General features: G+C 36.8%; 1 protein-coding gene across 1 annotated transcript; it reads left to right on the top strand.

The window, feature by feature from the left end:
* The first annotated feature begins 8232 nt into the window (after positions 1-8232).
* On the top strand, positions 8233-9583 carry LOC113283876 (dCTP pyrophosphatase 1-like). Its single transcript, XM_026533257.1, has 2 exons — positions 8233-8555; positions 8852-9583. The coding sequence occupies exons 1-2, from the start codon at positions 8268-8270 to the stop codon at positions 9185-9187; spliced, it is 624 nt and encodes a 207-aa protein (XP_026389042.1). The 5' UTR covers positions 8233-8267; the 3' UTR covers positions 9188-9583.
* The last annotated feature ends 8197 nt before the right edge of the window (positions 9584-17780 follow it).

The following is a 17780-nucleotide window of genomic DNA, read 5'->3' as shown; positions in this document are numbered from 1 at the left end:
CAAATCATATTTCTGGGTATAGGCCCAATAAATCAAGGAGAAGCTCGGATGTGACGGGGAGACAACTGTCCAGCACCATAGCAATAAATGTACTGACAAAGTAGATAAGGAGATAAGAAAAACCTAGTCAAAGTGACACCAGAGACTAATAGCCCAAAGCTCGGTTCAGGACATAAAGGCGACATCAGATCACATGGCATCAAGACATCAGTATCGGGAAGAAGGATGTCGGGAGTTACGTTTACCAAGATAGGGCCAGAAGTATCAGAAGAAGTATCACTTATCATCCGACAAGAGAGAGCGAATTCGTGCACACTCCTTAACGAGTGTATATTTCACATTTCAATCTTCATCCTTGATTTAATTTAGGGAGTTATGTAACGAGGGTCGTGATTCTAAACATGAAGGGTAATGGGACCATCAGTTAAATAATCAACCAATCAGAAGAATATGTGAAATATACACTCGTTAGAGGAGTGTGAACAGATTTAGACTCCCGACAAGAACATCGAAGAAGATACACTGAGACCCACACTATAACTTGGTTGTATCAACACGTAGGTCTATAAATAGGAGAGTCATGTAAAGAGAAAAAGTAAGCAATTTAAGTAGAAAAAGAGAGAATACTAAGAACGTTGTAAGGAAGAGAAAAGAGTTTGTGGGAAGAATCATCACCTTGTAACCTTGAATCGAGTAATAAGATCATCATTTCACCTCGTGGATATAGGTAATCATGCCAAACCACGTACATTTTTTGTTCTTATCTATCGCTTGCTTATTTACTTATTATGCGTGTAGTTGTGATCTATTGGATGTAGTAATAGGATTTTCTACATCCACAATGAGTATGAATATGTTAATGCAGTGGCGGCAGCACGGTACTCATCGGACTTAATGTTATATGGGCAGCTTGACTTGGACAACTCATAGGTTTGACTTTAGATATTAATAGACCACGAAAATCAATCGAATGACTTTTCTCTCGAACCATAGGACTTGAGTTGCTGATCTAATAATTTCGGAAATTGGAGAGACGCCAAAGATGAGTAATGTTGTGAAAGGTCATAAGAAAAGAAAAAAGAGGTAAATCCACATGAAGTCAATATTGATCATGCATTCCAAATCCTAGTTAGCAATTCGGGATTCGGCAAACGTACGGAACGGCAAACGTACGAGTATTATACGGTTTTGTAAAATCCAGATTCGGTCCAAAATTCGGTCAACGGGACGTGATTCGTCATTAATTCGGAACGGCATACGTACGTGTATAATTCGATTTATAAATGTGAGTTCGGCTCTGAAAATTCGGTATCTATATATAACAAATAATTTGTATTTATAAGGTCATATACCAATTTTTATGCATATGTGTGAGTTATTTAAGGAAAAAATAAACTCAATATGATGATATTAATAATATATACAACATTAGTTATCCAAGAGGACGTCGTATGGTGGTTTAGATGCTTGGTTAGTGAGTTTGAGATCTCTCTCACCTTCACCTTCAAATCTCTTCAGTCATTTTTGTTTCATAAAAATTACAACACGTCTAATATTCGGTCGTGTATGCTCGGGAGACAGTAAAGCCCAAAAAGTGGAGTCTTTGAAAAGTAAAAGCTAAAGAATTTATGGAGAATTAAGCGGACGTATCATTCGGGATACGTAAAATTCGTGAACGATTCGCGAATAATCCGGGAATGCCACATAATACGCCACTTGGGTTCGGAGTTGCAAACGTACGCGAATAAGACGATAAAATTCGTGATACGAAAAAATTCGCGAATCATTCGCGAACTTACTAACTAGGTTCCAAATCAATAACGGCGTGATATATACATTTGTAACATTAGTGTTGAAAAGGAAAATAAGAAATTAATAAGAAATGGTCCGCGAGTTATAACCCCAAAGGTGTCACTATCCATCCACAAAAAACCCGCCAAAATAAAAGTAACACAAAAACCCCAAAAAGTAAAATTTTGATGAAACTTCATAAAATTTGACGAAACCAATTTTTGGTTTCATCATAAAATTTGATGAAACCAATTTTGAAATTTGGGGTTTTTGTATCAAGTTTTTAAAATTTGAGGTTTTTGTATCAATTTAGTTTAAGATGGAGTTTTAATGAATCTCGACATTTGAGTGGGGTTTTTGTACCACAAGTTTGGTCACCTTGGATTTTTATTACTAGTTTTGAATAAGAAATATACAAAATCTTTGACTTTGTCCACCATCCAAATCCATCTACTTCCATAGGTTCCATATACACGATGTTTTTTTGTTCTGGCGTTGACTAATTGAATCGAGTTGACATTATTCGTCAACCACCAAAACAGAATATACGCCCCATATATGAAGACAATTAGCCAGCAGTATAAGTACAAAGTTGATCTTCGCATGACCAATTCAATTCCGCCCGGCTGTATTGGGCATTACAATGAATCCTCGAGAATTTGAGAAGGTCACTAGTCAAAAAATGACCTCTCATAAATATTTTATGTCCTGTGGAGATAAACGTGGCCTTAGTTCAATTTGGGGACCGAGGCAGTGATATGGACCTTCATTCATCTTTGGGTCCGAGGAGAGGAATAAACCTGTGATGGGGAACTTTCATAGCCGAACATTTTTAGATATGGACCTTAATCTTTTTATCTTTTGAGACCTAGCGTGGCACGACCTCCATTCATACGTTATTATGCTAATCTTTTTCTTTTTTTTGAACGGTAGGCAGCTGTAGCGAATACTAAACCACTAGTTATATTCCCAAATTTGCAGATGAAAGTACCCATTACTAAACTACAGCCAGCCAGGCCCAGCCTTGCGTCAGGCAGGGCGCTCCAGATACCTTATATTATAACGGCGGCCACGGTTTGTTCTATCAAAACACCTAGCATTTGATAGCTCCATGTGACATGCACAGCTTTGTTAATACATTACATGACTCAACCAACTTGCAGTTGACATATGTGAAGCGAGACGCGAGTACTAGAAGAAGAAATTAATTTTAAAACCGTGTTAATGTGTTTGGTTTGCATGAAGTTAAGCCTCCTATTGATTTTAAATAGTTTGACTTTTCTAATAAGATCTTCGTAATCTTAATTTGTTCTTAGAATTAAGAAAATTAGAATCACTGCGATGTTGACTTCGCTAATACTACTAATTTAACTTTCCACGGTTTTGATTTGTAGTTAACAAAGGGGCGGGGCAAAGAAGAAAAGAGAATGAGGGTCACTTTAACTTTTTCTAATATATCTTAATGTTTCTTAAGATAAATTTGTAGTTTTTTAAGTAACAAAGCCATCTTCTATTAAAATAACAAGTAGTTTAGCAAAATCATTTGGGAATCAAATTTTGGACAACTCCAGTAGAATTTCTTGATATGAAATGATACTATATTCTAATTCCGTGGTTGAATTTGATTAACAAACTGCTAGTATTATAAAATACTTATCGGTTAACTTTTGCCATGTGACACATTTTCGCATTTTTATAATGCTTTTCATTTCTTTTTCCTCCGGGCGGGTGACTAAGTTTAACGCTGGATTATTAGCCTCGAATTTTAATCACCTTTCGGATATACGGAGGTTGTTTTTTTCTATTAGATAAACGACAAAGATTGTAACAATTACATCATTTAACACTATATATATATATATATATATTTTTTTTTTTTTTGCGTTTAATTAGATTATAATCTAAACCAACTTTCTTTTATTTTTCATAAGAGAGACGTACCTCAAACATATATTATTAAATCCGATTTGAAAATATCGGAATTGTTACGGTGTTTGTTCAAATTTATTTTACAGTCAACAAAATTAAAATATCTCCACTAGCTCTTGATCATCAAACCTATCTTAACAGACCCATCAATTATTTCAGAATTCCCAAGAAATAGTAGCACATCAAGGGGACAAACTGAAAATCAATTTGCAACACTGCATTAAGCAATGGGGGATCATCTGAAAATTCAACTAAGGTTTTGTAAAAATATGTAATCTAGAGGACAAAACCATATTAGGAGGCCAAATATGTTTTGTTTGAAACTAAACAAAACTGATTCGCACATTGCACATAGTAATGATGGGATCTTGAAAAGATCCAACCAAGTTTTGTCTAATACATGTAAGTCTAAGAAACATGAGTTAAATAAATCAAAGAAACAACATCTGAAGTAACGTAGGTCTTCTAAATCGGTCGGAAACTGTCTGAGTCGGTCTGAATCGGACCGAATATGCAATGGAGTCTTAGTATCACTTGTAGTAGTTGAAGAACTTGTTGATGAACTAGATCTTGAACCCGTTGTTGTTTTTGTTGTAGTTAAAGTAAGACTTGTATTTGCAGTAGATGTTGTTCTTTTAACAAGAACAAACACCCTTATCTTGATAATCATCAATTTTGAAGAAACACAAACATCGGCAGATTCAAATCTCACAAACCCTAAGAAAAACAATTTCGAAAAAGAAAAACAGATTAGCAGAAAAATTTAATAACTGATGCAAATAAAAAGAAAAAAATCAGCTAGAAGGGTTTAGGGTGATTCGGGTATGCTCAGATATATACCTATGGATAGGAACAGATCTGAGCAGAGAAGATTTCAAGGGTTTTTTCTGTTATCCGAGGGAAAGTGAGGAGAGAGTTGGTTCTGAACCCAAATCAACCTATCCAATAACAAAGATCTAATTAACAGGTTTGGGTTAAATGACCCTGTTAGTTTTGTTATGAACGCAACTAAACAAATAAACCAATGTATATAGCAGATGTGTTATGAACTTCAAAAATAACCATTTCTCAAGGTTTTGAATGATAATTAAACTATCTAAAAATGAATGAACTAATCTAAAGTGGTATCTAATTTCTGGAAAGGTATGAATCGGATGTCTAAGTCGGTCGGAATATATAATCGGCTGTCTAAGGTATGAATCGGTTGTCTAAGTGGTATGAATCTGTTGTTACCATTCGATGTAATGTCTTTAGCAGTTGCTGTCATTGTTGCATTATTACACATTGTTGTTTGAGATGTTGTTGCTGATGCTTCTTTAGAAGTTGAAGATGAGGTTCTTGTGAAAAAAAAAAACAGTTTCATCTCTTGAACGCCGTTATTCAACAATCCAAAGAAATAGAAAATCCATAAATAATATCTAAACTTAAAACAAGATTCAAAACCTAAAAAGCAGAAAATAAACGGCTTCAAAGAAGCAAGAACATGCATCTAAAGGGGATATGTAGATTAAGTTGATAGGGTGATTAATTAAAGGTTAGTTATCTGCCCGAATAGGCTTCATAGGGCATACTGAGTTTCATTCGGTGTTAGGGTTTGGAATCACATGGAAAGGAAGGATGGAGAAAGAGTATTACATCTATTAGCCAGAGTTTAATATATATTGGATTTGGTAATCTATGATAGATTTAATAACGCATCGTAGCAACCTTACATGCATATTTGGGTTCTTTAATATAGTAAAACCCTTTGGTGTTATATTCATTTTACATGAGTGCTAAAACGCCCTGGACAGAACCAGGAATTTTTTGCATCCACTTATAATGATTTTAGAGAGAACCCAAGGTCATACCGAACTTAAAGATATAAGCATAACATATGTAACTTAATACCCTATTTTATCGGTATTTAATTAACTATCAGAAAGATGGCTAACTAGTTTGACATTCTCAATTAGAGGTCAAGGTTTCCACTGTTTTTGGTTGTCATAGAAAAAATCGTTATCTATAAGCGTTTGTAGCGACTTCTTTATCTTTATTATAGAGATTGATTTTCTCAAATATCGTGTTATAAATTTTTTGCATATCACGGTGATCCTATCTGTATCTTCGGTTGCATAATGATCATTGAATAGCTGGGTGACAAGGTTTTCGTAGAGGAAAATGAACATATACATATACAATTGAGATCATATTGCAACCGAAATTCTGAACATATATATCCCAGAGGCAGAGAAAGTTATATATTGTAGACAAACTCATATGGAAACGACACCCAAATGGTATTTTTTCTTGCAAATCCTTTATTAAAACACTTAAAGAGAAACAACCTAGCACTACTAACAACACTAGAGACAACTTTCCTTGGAAAGGTTTTGGGAGATTAAGACCTAGTATCTAAAATCCATATCTTTATATAGAGAGTGTTGCATGATGGTTTAGCTTTATTTAAAAACCTAGGAATGCATGTTGTTAGTATCAATCAAGAATGCAGATTATGAGAGGACCCACTGAAGATATTGAACACATATTCTTTCATTTCCCGGTGGCTGTTACTCTATTTTTTGGTTCTCCGTTGGGTTGCAGAACTGAGCAGTATCTAGGACCGAGTAGTAATCAAATCATTGCAAGTTAGTTAGATGAGAAAGGAAACTATGCGGTATTCAAAATGGATAGTCGTGTGACTTGGGCCCTTTGGAAAAATAGGAATCAGAAAGTGTTCAATAGCAAAAACCGGTCTATTCAAATTATAATTCAAGAAGCCATTTTATGGTTTAATTACTTAATGCCTATTCTACCGGAGGAAGAGCACCGAGGTCATATTATTCACAACAAGAAGATGCCAGCAAAGTGGACTCCACCTGGTGCTGATTGGATCAAACTTAATGTAGATGCTGCCTTTGATAATTTCAAAAGTGGGTGGCTAAAATTGTACATTGGATTGTTTGAGCATTTCCAATACTAGGGATGGAGGTCATAAAAAAACATGTCACCTAAGATTGGTTTTATTCAAGGAAGAAGGAATGTAGAGAGACAAACCGAAAATCTAAATTGATAATAGTTTATTTTTATATCACAACAGCTGATCGATAAGTTGATACTGAGCTTAACCTCACGAAGGTGTATCCGAAGGAGAAGAGTCCCTTATAAATAATATATGAAAGTCCATAAGGCTATTTCAGTTATGTTAAATCAAATTAGATAACTTCTTAACAATTGTATCAACCGTTAATTATACATTCATCATCAATGGATAAAATTGCATATGTATTATCATCCAAGGGTTCTTAACCCGCTTGCTTATTTAGCTTCCTCGCAAAGCTGCATAGGAAAGCACTGCTCAAAATATAATATTAATCAAACTAACAATTGAATTGACCAAATTCGAAATCCTTGCAAAAAACATATTTGCAGTGTTTCACCAGATATTTACTGTAACTCGCACAACTTGGGTCATGTGGTTTTGTCTTTCATAAAATATAAACGCTTCCAAGGATATCTTCGCAAGGAGTGTTGAACAGCTTCAGGGATGACGCCAAACAATGCTGTGAGCTCAGACCATCCACGTAGTAGTTTAGGTAAACCAACTCGCTCGGGATGATTAGATATATGCGTAGGTAATATATCAGGACCAACTAGTTGTCTAACATTTTGCAAATTTCTTTTCTTTATCCCGGACCCAGACGCCATCAAATATTGCGGTAATAGATTTTCTTTGTTTTTGTCTTTTCAATTTCTTTTTTGTTGTCAAGTTGTTTTTGAACTCCTTTTCAAAGAACTTTAGCAAAAAATTCGCGTTAAGTTGCTCAGTGAAATAGAGAAAAAGAATTTTGTTTGAATAAAAATTAGAAAGTATGAGTCTTTTTATATACGGTAGAGCAGCGACCGTGGACGATCAAGTCTCAACCGAACCGTGCAGTCTACTAGCGATCGAGTGTCAAGTGCCTACCGCTTAATTGAGACTCCATTGCTTATCATTTTTAGCATAATGCTGGCCTGGCCTGGCATATGAATATGAGTGCGTTAGCCACCCCCGATGGAACCGGCCTCACTAGGTAAATGCAGCTTTAAGTGATGGGGTATTCGAGGCTTTTACAACGGTGGGGCTATTAACATTATTGGTGGATGAGAACCGTGTGGTCCCCTATAAATCCTACAGTCCACAACAGATCGAGATAATACCTGAGAGTACACGTGGCACTATTCATTCGTGTTCTAGACGTGCATAAATCTGAATCATCTGAATTGCCCCGTCTGGAAAGTCGCACCATAAACGCACGCTTTTGGGGAAGGAAAAAAATTTACGAATCTACAGAAATTCCACTACACCGGCATAGCAGAGTTTGTCCTCCGCACACCAATCTCAGCCAGCAGCACAAGATTCCATGCGGTTAGATGAAGAAAAAGTGTGCAAACAAAAACGCTACTCATCAAGTGGCGTCCTTTGGTTGAAGATACGTCATGGAGCATATGATCAGTCAAGATTTTTTTTGTCACAAAAGTGATAGGTGGCAAATCAAAACGTGCTGGATAGCTTGTTTTGCTGTTATATGAAACAGGGAAGTCTTTTGGTTGGTATTATAAAACACAATGTACTAGGAAAGTGCAGAAATAAGGTAAGAAGTTCTTTAAAACCCTCTTTCTTTAATCCAACAAACAAAAATTACCAAATTCCTAAATCACAGACCTCCGTGAAAAATAGAGAGATGACAGGAGAGGTTCCAAAAGAAGATGGCGGTGCTGTTAGTCTTGAGGATTTGAGGCAGAAAATGGTGGATTTTGCTAAAGAAAGAGACTGGGAAAAGTATCATAGTCCAAGAAATCTTCTTCTTGCTCTGGTAATAATCTTATCATACTATCAAGTTTTTTTCTTATAATCATCTTTTTTGGATGTTTTAATCAAAAACCCATGTGTCAGAATTTTGATTTTGGGTTTGAAAAATCATCAGATTCACTGTATTATTGCTCTGGAAAGATGATACTAGTAGATAAGAAGAAAGAAAAGCAGAGGCTTTTTTTTTTTTTACTATTTTTAGTTTTTGGGTTTTGTCCTTTGAAAACTCACTTTCTCTTGTACCCAAAACGATTATAAAGATCTCTTTTTTATCTCATTATCTGTCTCTCTGAGTTTCAGGTAGGAGAAGTGGGAGAGTTATCAGAGTGTTTTCAGTGGAAAGGTGAAGTACCAAAAGGATTACCAGATTGGAAAGATGAAGAGAAACAACATTTAGGTGAAGAATTATCCGATGTCTTGTTATATCTAGTCCAACTCTCTCATTACTGTGGGATTGATCTTGGTAAAGCTGCTCTCCGAAAAGTTCATCTTAATGCTATTAAACACCCAGTCAATCGATACATCAAAAGCATCCCAGAGGAGGAGAACAAGAAATCTGATGTTGATGAAGATGTTAAGATCACAAACCAAGACAGCAACAATAGTAATGGCATGATTGAAAATTTACAAAATTAATGGGCCATTGATCCTTTAATTAGGAGTATTCTTTTGTGTAATTTTAGGGATTTGATGAGGTTTGGTTTGGTAGGTTAAGGGGATTTTTTGCATGAGCACCATGATCTGTTTTGCAGGAATGGATTTTTACTAGTAGTTTTTTTTTTTAAGACATAATTGGAACTTGGAAGCAGAAAAATCCTTCTGGCAGGGATTTGGTGGTGATTTTCATATGAAAATCAAAACAAAATACAATGGATTAATGTGTTTTAAAGTTAACCATCAAGGTTTTCACAGATTTTGGTCTTGTGAAGATATAGTTTTTAATGTTTTATTGATGGTGAATTCTCCTTGATTGTTTGACTTTGGGGTAAGATTTTACTAGAAGATGATAAAAATCCTGTCTTTTACTGATTATTTTCTACCGGTATTTTAGAAGTTCAAATGACCAAATGAAATGCATCAAATCTTGGGTATTTTGGCTCCGCACGTTTCGAGTCATTAGACTATAATTTTGAGGACTGTCGCGGACTTTGCTAGTCTCACAAGTCAGTCTCCGTTGCTTTCCATATGCTTTTTGAGGATTCTAGTTGCAATAACACAGCAATGTTCCTTTCGCTTGGCTCTTTGCCTTCCCTTTAAAGTTTGGTGGAATATCTTGGTCCCAAATTCTGTATTCTTTTTGAGAAAGGGACGGTGCTACTGTGCTTGGAATCTCTGAATCCGCATCTCTGTATTGTTTTAGTAGTCACTGTTAAGGATACAGCTATCCTCACTCATTCAAAGCAGTAACTACAGTTGTTATAACTGTCATATTATGTTGACATTCTAATGTCTATCAATCTTGTATTTTTGGTATACAATCTTGCAATATCTTCTGTAATAATAGCCGTATACGGCTCTTTATATTGAATGAGAATCCACAATATTATGTGTGGAACATTTCACCAAAACATCTTGTCCTAGCTTGGTATCGAGTCTAAAGATCCAAAACTCACACTTCTTTTCTTTCACCATGGCTGAAACTTCAACACTTCATCAAATACACATCAACCATCTGATCAGTGTCAAACTCAATGACAATAACTATCTCCTATGGGTGACACAATTCAAACCTCTTCTAAAAGGTTACAAATTACAAGCTTTTGTTGATGGTACAATTGAAAAACCAGCAAAAACCATACCTGCTACCCAAGAAGGTGCACAACCAACTCCTAATCCTGCTTATGCAAAATATGAGGAACAAGACCAAATACTCTTAGGGTGGATTCTTTCCTCTTTATCTGAAGGTGTATTAGGTTGAGTTGCAGGTCTCTCAACATCACAAGCTGTATGGGAAGCCCTTCAAAGGAGATATGCACCAAAAACCAAAGCTCATCAAATGAACCTGAAAAGACAACTACACAGTCTTCGCAAAGGTAACAGCTCAATGCAAGATTATTTCTCGAAAAATAAACAACTTTTTGATGCACTTGCAGCATCTGGAAAACCTCTCTCTGAAGAAGATATGCAGGAATCAATTCTAGCTGGACTAGATCAGGCTTATGACTCCATTGTCACAGTCGACAAGATCGACATGGATACTTTTCAAGCTCATCTGCTTTCATTTGATCTCCGTCTTGAACAACAGTTAGTCGTATTGCAACAACCGCTAGCCAATGTTGCTGCCTCATCAAACTCCAGACCATTTCAAAAGCAAGATCAAAGGAGATATCCAAACAATCGTCCACAAAATCAATCCAACCGTCATCCTAGAAACATGTATCAAGGTGAAGGTTCTTGTGAGATCTGCAAACGCAAGAATCATGATGCTCGATTCTGCTGGTTTCGTAACAAAATGGACAACAACAACAACAAACAGTCAGCTGCATACTTGGCTCTCCCTGGTGGTCCTGCTGATAACAACTGGGTGACTGATACAGGTGCAACTCATCACCTGACTGCAAATCTGAACAATCTCAACATTCGGCATGAGTACGATGGCACTGAAAAAGTGTGCATAGCAAATGGTGAGGCTCTCCATATCGAAAATATTGGTAATGCTTCCTTTTCTCATAATAACAGATCCTTTCAGTTAAATAATATTCTCCATGTCCCTCAAATAAAGACCAACTTACTTTCGGTCAAAGATAATAACGTTTTCTTTGAATTCTATGCAACTTCTTTTTTTGCGAAGGAAATCCAGTCGGGGACAACCCTGTTGCAAGGAAGACTTAAGAATGGGCTCTATGTATTTGATGTTGTTCGAGAGATTCAACATACAACACCAGCTGCTCTACTATCCAATACAGTCCCTCTATGACATCAAAGATTGGGTCACCCAATGCTTCGCACTGTTTTTAGGATGATTAAAAATCTTTCCCTTCTTGTTTCAAATAAGAAGTTTGATTATTTTCAGTCTTGTCATATGAGCAAGAGTCATAAACTTCCATTTCCTACTAGTAGTACAATTATTGCTGATTTATGGGTTTCACCACATGTTTCAAAAGATGGTTTTAGATATTATCTTCTTCTTCTAGATGTTTACTCACACTATACTTGGATTTATCCAACAGTTAGAAAATCAGATGCCTTTCCCATCTTTATTCAATTCAAAAAGCTGATAGAAAATCAAACAGATCATAAACTCAAGGTTTTTCAATCTGACAATGGTGGAGAGTTTAGGAAGTTTACTTCTTTTCTTAATAATTCTGGTGTTATACATAGATTTTCGTGTCCTCACACATCTTCTCAAAATGGCATTGCTGAAAGACGCATTAGACATATTACTGAGTCCGGATTAGCTCTCTTGTTTCATGCCTCCATGCCAAAATCATACTGGGTAGAAGCTTTCTCAACTGCATGTTATCGTATTAACAGACTACCTGCATCCCAACATGAAGCTAAATCTCCACTCCAACTCCTATACAACAAAAAACCTGACTGCTCCTTTCTAAAGGTTTTTGGCTGTCTATGTTACCCATGCCTTCGCCCATATGTCACCAATAAACTTGAACCAAGATCATTACCGTGTGTATTCATTGGTTACAGTGGTGCGCACAAAGGATATCTATGTTTACATCTACCTACAGGAAGGTTGTATATCTCTCGACACGTCAAGTTCGTAGAAACAAGCTTCCCATTTGCTGCCAAGCAACAAGTATGTATCACCATACCCATTTCTAGGCCATCCACAAAAATATTTGCATCACCCACTTTTTCTAATTCATCTCATGAGAATATTGTTTCTCAACCATCCTCTACTCTGCCACATATTCCACCTATGTTGCCTGGTATGGATATTTTGCAGTCACCACCTCTATCTCCAAGTATGGATAATGTCCAGCCAACTTTAAACACAGCATCACCAGAATCTACTACAACAATCCCTTCTGCAGAGACAACCACTTCAGCTGCACTACAACCATCTATGTTGCAGTCGGTTCCATTAGCTTCATTAGCTCCACCTGCACCACCTACACAACATCATATGATCACTAGAGTTAAACATGGTATCAAAAAACCAGTCAACAAGCTTTGTCTTACAGCAACAAAGTATCCACTTGCAGAGGCATCACTCACCACTCCATCTTCTTATACAGAAGCATCGAAAAATCCAATATGGATACCTCCCATGGATGATGAGATTAATGCTCATATTCGTAATGGTACGTGGAGCTACGTACCACATGAACCATGGATGAATTTGATTGGCTCGAAATGGGTTTTTAAGGTTAAACAGAAAGCAGATGGTACAATTGACAGACCAAAAGCTCGACTAGTAGCTAAAGGCTTCAATCAAAGAGAAGGTTTTGATTATGATGAAACCTTCAGTCCTGTGATTAAACCAAGCACTATCAGACTTGTCTTGTCTATTGCTGTGGCAAATGGTTGGTCCTTGCGATAATTAGATGTTCAGAATGCTTTCCTGCATGGTGTTCTGACAGAAGATGTTTATATGAAGCAGCCAGTTGGTTATATTCATCCTGACTTTCCAACTCACGTTTGCAAGTTGAACAAGTCAATCTACGGCCTCAAGCAAGCTCCACGCACTTGGTTTTCAAGGCTTAGCACGTACCTAGTTGAGCTGGGTTTCAAAGGACCTGTTGCAGACAATTCACTATTTATCAAGAAGAATTCAGATGGAGTAATTTATGTCTTAATATATGTTGATGACATTATCATCACAGGTTCCAATTCTTCTCTTATTACAAACCTAATATCTGCTATGAATTCTGTTTTTGCAATCAAAGATTTAGGTGACCTCAGCTACTTCTTGGGGATACAAGTTATTAAGCAAAAAGATTCAGTTTTGTTGAGTCAACAAAAATACATCATTGATCTGCTTAAACGGACCAAGATGGATGCTGCAAAACCAGTTGCTACTCCCTTGGCTGTGAACACTAAAATCAGCAAATTGGGTACACAAATATTTGAGGATCCAACGCTTTATAGAAGTGTCTGTGGAGCATTGCAGTATCTACATCTCACTCGGCCTGATATTGTTGTTGCAGTAAACAAAGTATGCCAGTTCATGCAAGACCCTTACATTGAGCATTGGGAACTAATCAAACGCATACTCAGGTATCTCAAACACACAGTTCTACATGGTTTGGTTTTACGAAAATCTTCAGATATTAGTCTTCATGCCTACTCTGACTCTGATTGGGCTGGAAGTCTCGATGATCACCGATTCACTAGTGGATACTGCATCTATTTTGGAAACAATCTTGTATCTTGGAGCGCAAGGAAACAGAAAACTGTTTCCAAGTCGAGCACCGAAGCAGAATATAGAGGCATAGCCACAGCAACTTCTGAACTAATCTGGCTTCAATCTTTGCTAAAAGAACTTGGTGTTGAAGTAAGAGCTCCGTCAATCTGGTGTGACAATTTAGGGGCTACATATCTCACTGCCAATCCAGTTTTTCATGCTCGTATGAAGCACATAGAAATTGATTATCACTTTGTACGTGAAAGAGTAGTAAACAAGCAGCTTCTGGTACGATTCATCTCGACTAAAGACCAAGTTGCTGACATCTTCACTAAGGGTTTGTCAGTACCAAGGTTTCTTTATCTCAGGAACAAGTTGAACATTCAACAACTAATGTTCAACTTGAGGGAGGATGTTAAGGATACAACTATCCTCACTCATTCAAAACAGTAACTCCAGTTGCTATAGCTGTCATATTATGTTGACATTCTAATCATATTATGTTGACATTTCTAATGTCTGTCAATCTTGTATTTTTGGTATACAATCTTGCAATATCTTTTGTGATAATAGCCGTATACGGCTCTTTATATTGAATGAGAATCCACAATATTATGTGTGGAACATTTCACCAAAACATCTAGTCCTAGCCGTCACTTACCCATCAGTCATCACCATCCTACCACAAAATGGACCCTCAATGATGAATTCTTGCCGGTTAAAAGGTGAAATATTTTGACGGAGGATTTCCGTATTTCCAGAGGTAATTGATACTACTTTGGTGAGTTATCAAGTGATTGATGTATAGGCTAGGCCTTGATGGTCTTCCAAATGCGACCAGAAAAACAAAAAGTTACTTTGAGAAATCTATACACAGTGGTGGGACAAAAATGGATTGGTTTGTTTCTTCGGAGTACTCACAATTGCACTCACAATACTGAGTACATCAAGGAACAGCAACAGTAAAAAAATGTGTAGGCGCTATAAGCCTGTAACGGACTGCTCGTACTTGGCTGTCACCAGTTGATCTCCTTACGTCTGCCAACAGATGAGTTGCATGAATGGGATAGTTGTGAATCTTGTGGTTCTAAGATGACAATAAATGCACTTAGTTCTAAGCTTTGAATGTCTACGCTTCTAATTGTTCTTTTGGGAAGAATAATGCTACATGTTCTAACTTTCAACGTTTGTTAACAATATTAGTTAAAATTTAACATTTTCACTGCTCTCGCGTCCTGTGAAGAGTAGACATTCAATGAAGTTATTCTGATTGTTCTAGTCTACCATCCAAAATCTATCTACTTCAATTCCATATAAATGATTTTATTTTCTGGCGTTGACTAATTGAATCCAGTTGACTTCATTTGTTGTACTCTTTTATTTTTTTTGTCAACTACCAAAAGTACAGGATCAGGTGTATATTAAGGTAGTTTTAAACAGAGTCGTATACGAATATACGCTACGACTTCAGTCACCAGTATATATATATATGCATCAAAGTTGATCTTTAACATGATCCTTCTGGAAATGGTCTGGATTGACATTCTAACGACCCCTCGAAAATATGAGAAGGTTGTCACCAAATGACCTCCTCAATGAATTCGCAAGGTCCAATGGAGATAAACGTGGCCTTTAGTTTATGTTTGGGTCCTTCCGAGGCAGTGACATGACCGTGATTGATACAAAATGCCTAACTTTGGGTCGGATGGCCTTCGACATGACTTTAATTATTCACCTTTGAGTCCGTCCTAGCGTTGCAACAGCTCAATTCAGATGCTGTTATACCATTTTCAATTGTCTGGGTTTGTGATCTTCTTCTCATCAGCGAATAATTACGCCACGTGTAATTTCGGGTGGTGATCTCAATCTGTTGGATTTACTCGGGACCACACGGTTCTCATCCAACCTAAGCGTCAACCTGGTCAAAGTCTAATGTAACCCTTAACTTGAGGAAATCGCTGCCAATTATTTTGGTCGGTTAACAATGCCGGTATGTTTGAACTTGGTTTCCTCCAAAAGATTTTAATGCCGATGTACATAACATAAGAATAAGTCTTAGATCCGTTTGTGGTGTTTTGGGCGAGCCGGCGGGGAAAAAAGATGAAGAATAGAAAGGAGAAAAGGAATATGTCACGTGGCAAAAGGTAACCGATAAGCATTTTCAAAAGGATTACAATTTGTTAATCATTTGACAACGGAATTAGAATATATCATTTCTTAATCAAGAAATTCATGTGAGGTAGTAATTGAAGATTTCAATCGCAAATGACTTTGTTAAAATGAGTAATGAAACACCCTCATTCTCTTTTCTTCTTTGCCCCGCCCCTTTGTCCACTACAAATCAAAAATGGTTTTAGGTTTAAATCTGTTGAAAGCCGAATTAGTATTAGTGCATCACTCCGGTGATTCCAAACAATGATAACATAAGAATAAAATTGAGATTATGGAGATTTTTCTTTTTATAACAGAACCATAAGTATTTCATTCCAAACAGAAACGTTTACATAATGGTTTCCAAGAAGAACAAGTACATCATAATATGAAATAAATACAAAGAAAGATGCAAAACGTAAATAAATCGCGAAGAGAAAGAGCGATCTACAACGATAGCACACAAGTCTTGTATTTTAAGATTGGGAAGAAATGATACCCGAAATTATAATTCGACCATTTTGATAGATTTTCTTCTAGAAAAAGAGATGCTCCCATGATTGAGGAGTGATTTGCCCAAAAATTCTTCATATGAAGCGAATAATGATAGACACATTTTTGTGTCTAAGTTGTCCTCAATTTTCTGTATTGTTGGCACTCGAGTTTGTACTAATTTGGGTGTTTTATGTGTTTGTAGGCAACTTTAGAAAATAAACATTTTTTGGAAAATTCGGCTCGAAAAGTTGGTAAAAGCTCCCGGAGGACAAGTGTTATTCGGACTCTCGCTTTTGGATAAGGGGCACGTCAATTTATAAGGGGCACCTCAGTTGGACACCTTTTATTCGCACCCCCGGCTTGGTTAGGGGGAGGTCATCTTCAACCTCCAGTTTTGGCGGGAAATGGAGCTTTTCATGTGGCATAAATTAGGGTTGGCCTTTTGGACCAGTTTTAGGGAGACTAAAGAGCTGAAAGTGATTGGGTATGTTCCTATGGGATAGACAGGGATGGTAGAGGTTTTGGATTCGATCCAGTTTGGCTGGAATTCTCGCAAGAAGAAGTCAGAGCAACACGTACACCGTAAGAGATATTCACGTGATTACAACAAGTTTTACGTGTGCTGCTCGTGTTTGAATACCACTTTATCTCTGAAGAAGCGTGGAGAAGTAAAATAAGGAAATTTCAGAGACAGCAGACGCGTAGGAGAAGGATTTTTGGAAAGAAGATATTCCGAGAATATTACCCTTCACTGCCGAATAAAGAGAGATTACTGTGAGTTATTACGGAAGATTTTCTTCGCCTGTTGAGTATAAATATAATACTGGGGTAGCATAGAAAAGGTGTCGAGAGTTTGGGGAAGCTTTGGAGGCTACAGAGTGAAGAAATCACGAGTTGCAGGAATACCTTTCTGCTGCTGCAACTCAAGAACACGAAGAACATTACACTCCAGTGAACCGTCGTTTATCAACAGTGACAGCGACAGTTAACTGTGGGTCGTAGTTTTCCAAAGACTACTGCACTTCATATTTATCGTTCTTTGTAACGGTGTTATGCAACGATTATAAACGTTGCAAACACCCGATTTTCACCATTTTCTCTCCATTTCATCATTGTGAACCATTTTGAGCCATAAATAATTATTTTGAGAGCATTTTTACTATGATGAGCTAATTCCCTCGTAAACAAGGCAATGGAGGAAGCTATTTATGCAACATAAATGGGTAACTATTTTCTCTAATTTATAATTTATAATTCACTCAATCACTGCTTTTGCAG

Source organism: Papaver somniferum, chromosome 5 (assembly GCF_003573695.1).
Source record: "Papaver somniferum cultivar HN1 chromosome 5, ASM357369v1, whole genome shotgun sequence".
Classification (NCBI taxonomy): domain Eukaryota; kingdom Viridiplantae; phylum Streptophyta; class Magnoliopsida; order Ranunculales; family Papaveraceae; genus Papaver; species Papaver somniferum.
The sequence above is the reverse complement of the archived record's forward strand: the minus strand, read 5'-3'. Positions and strand labels throughout refer to the sequence as shown.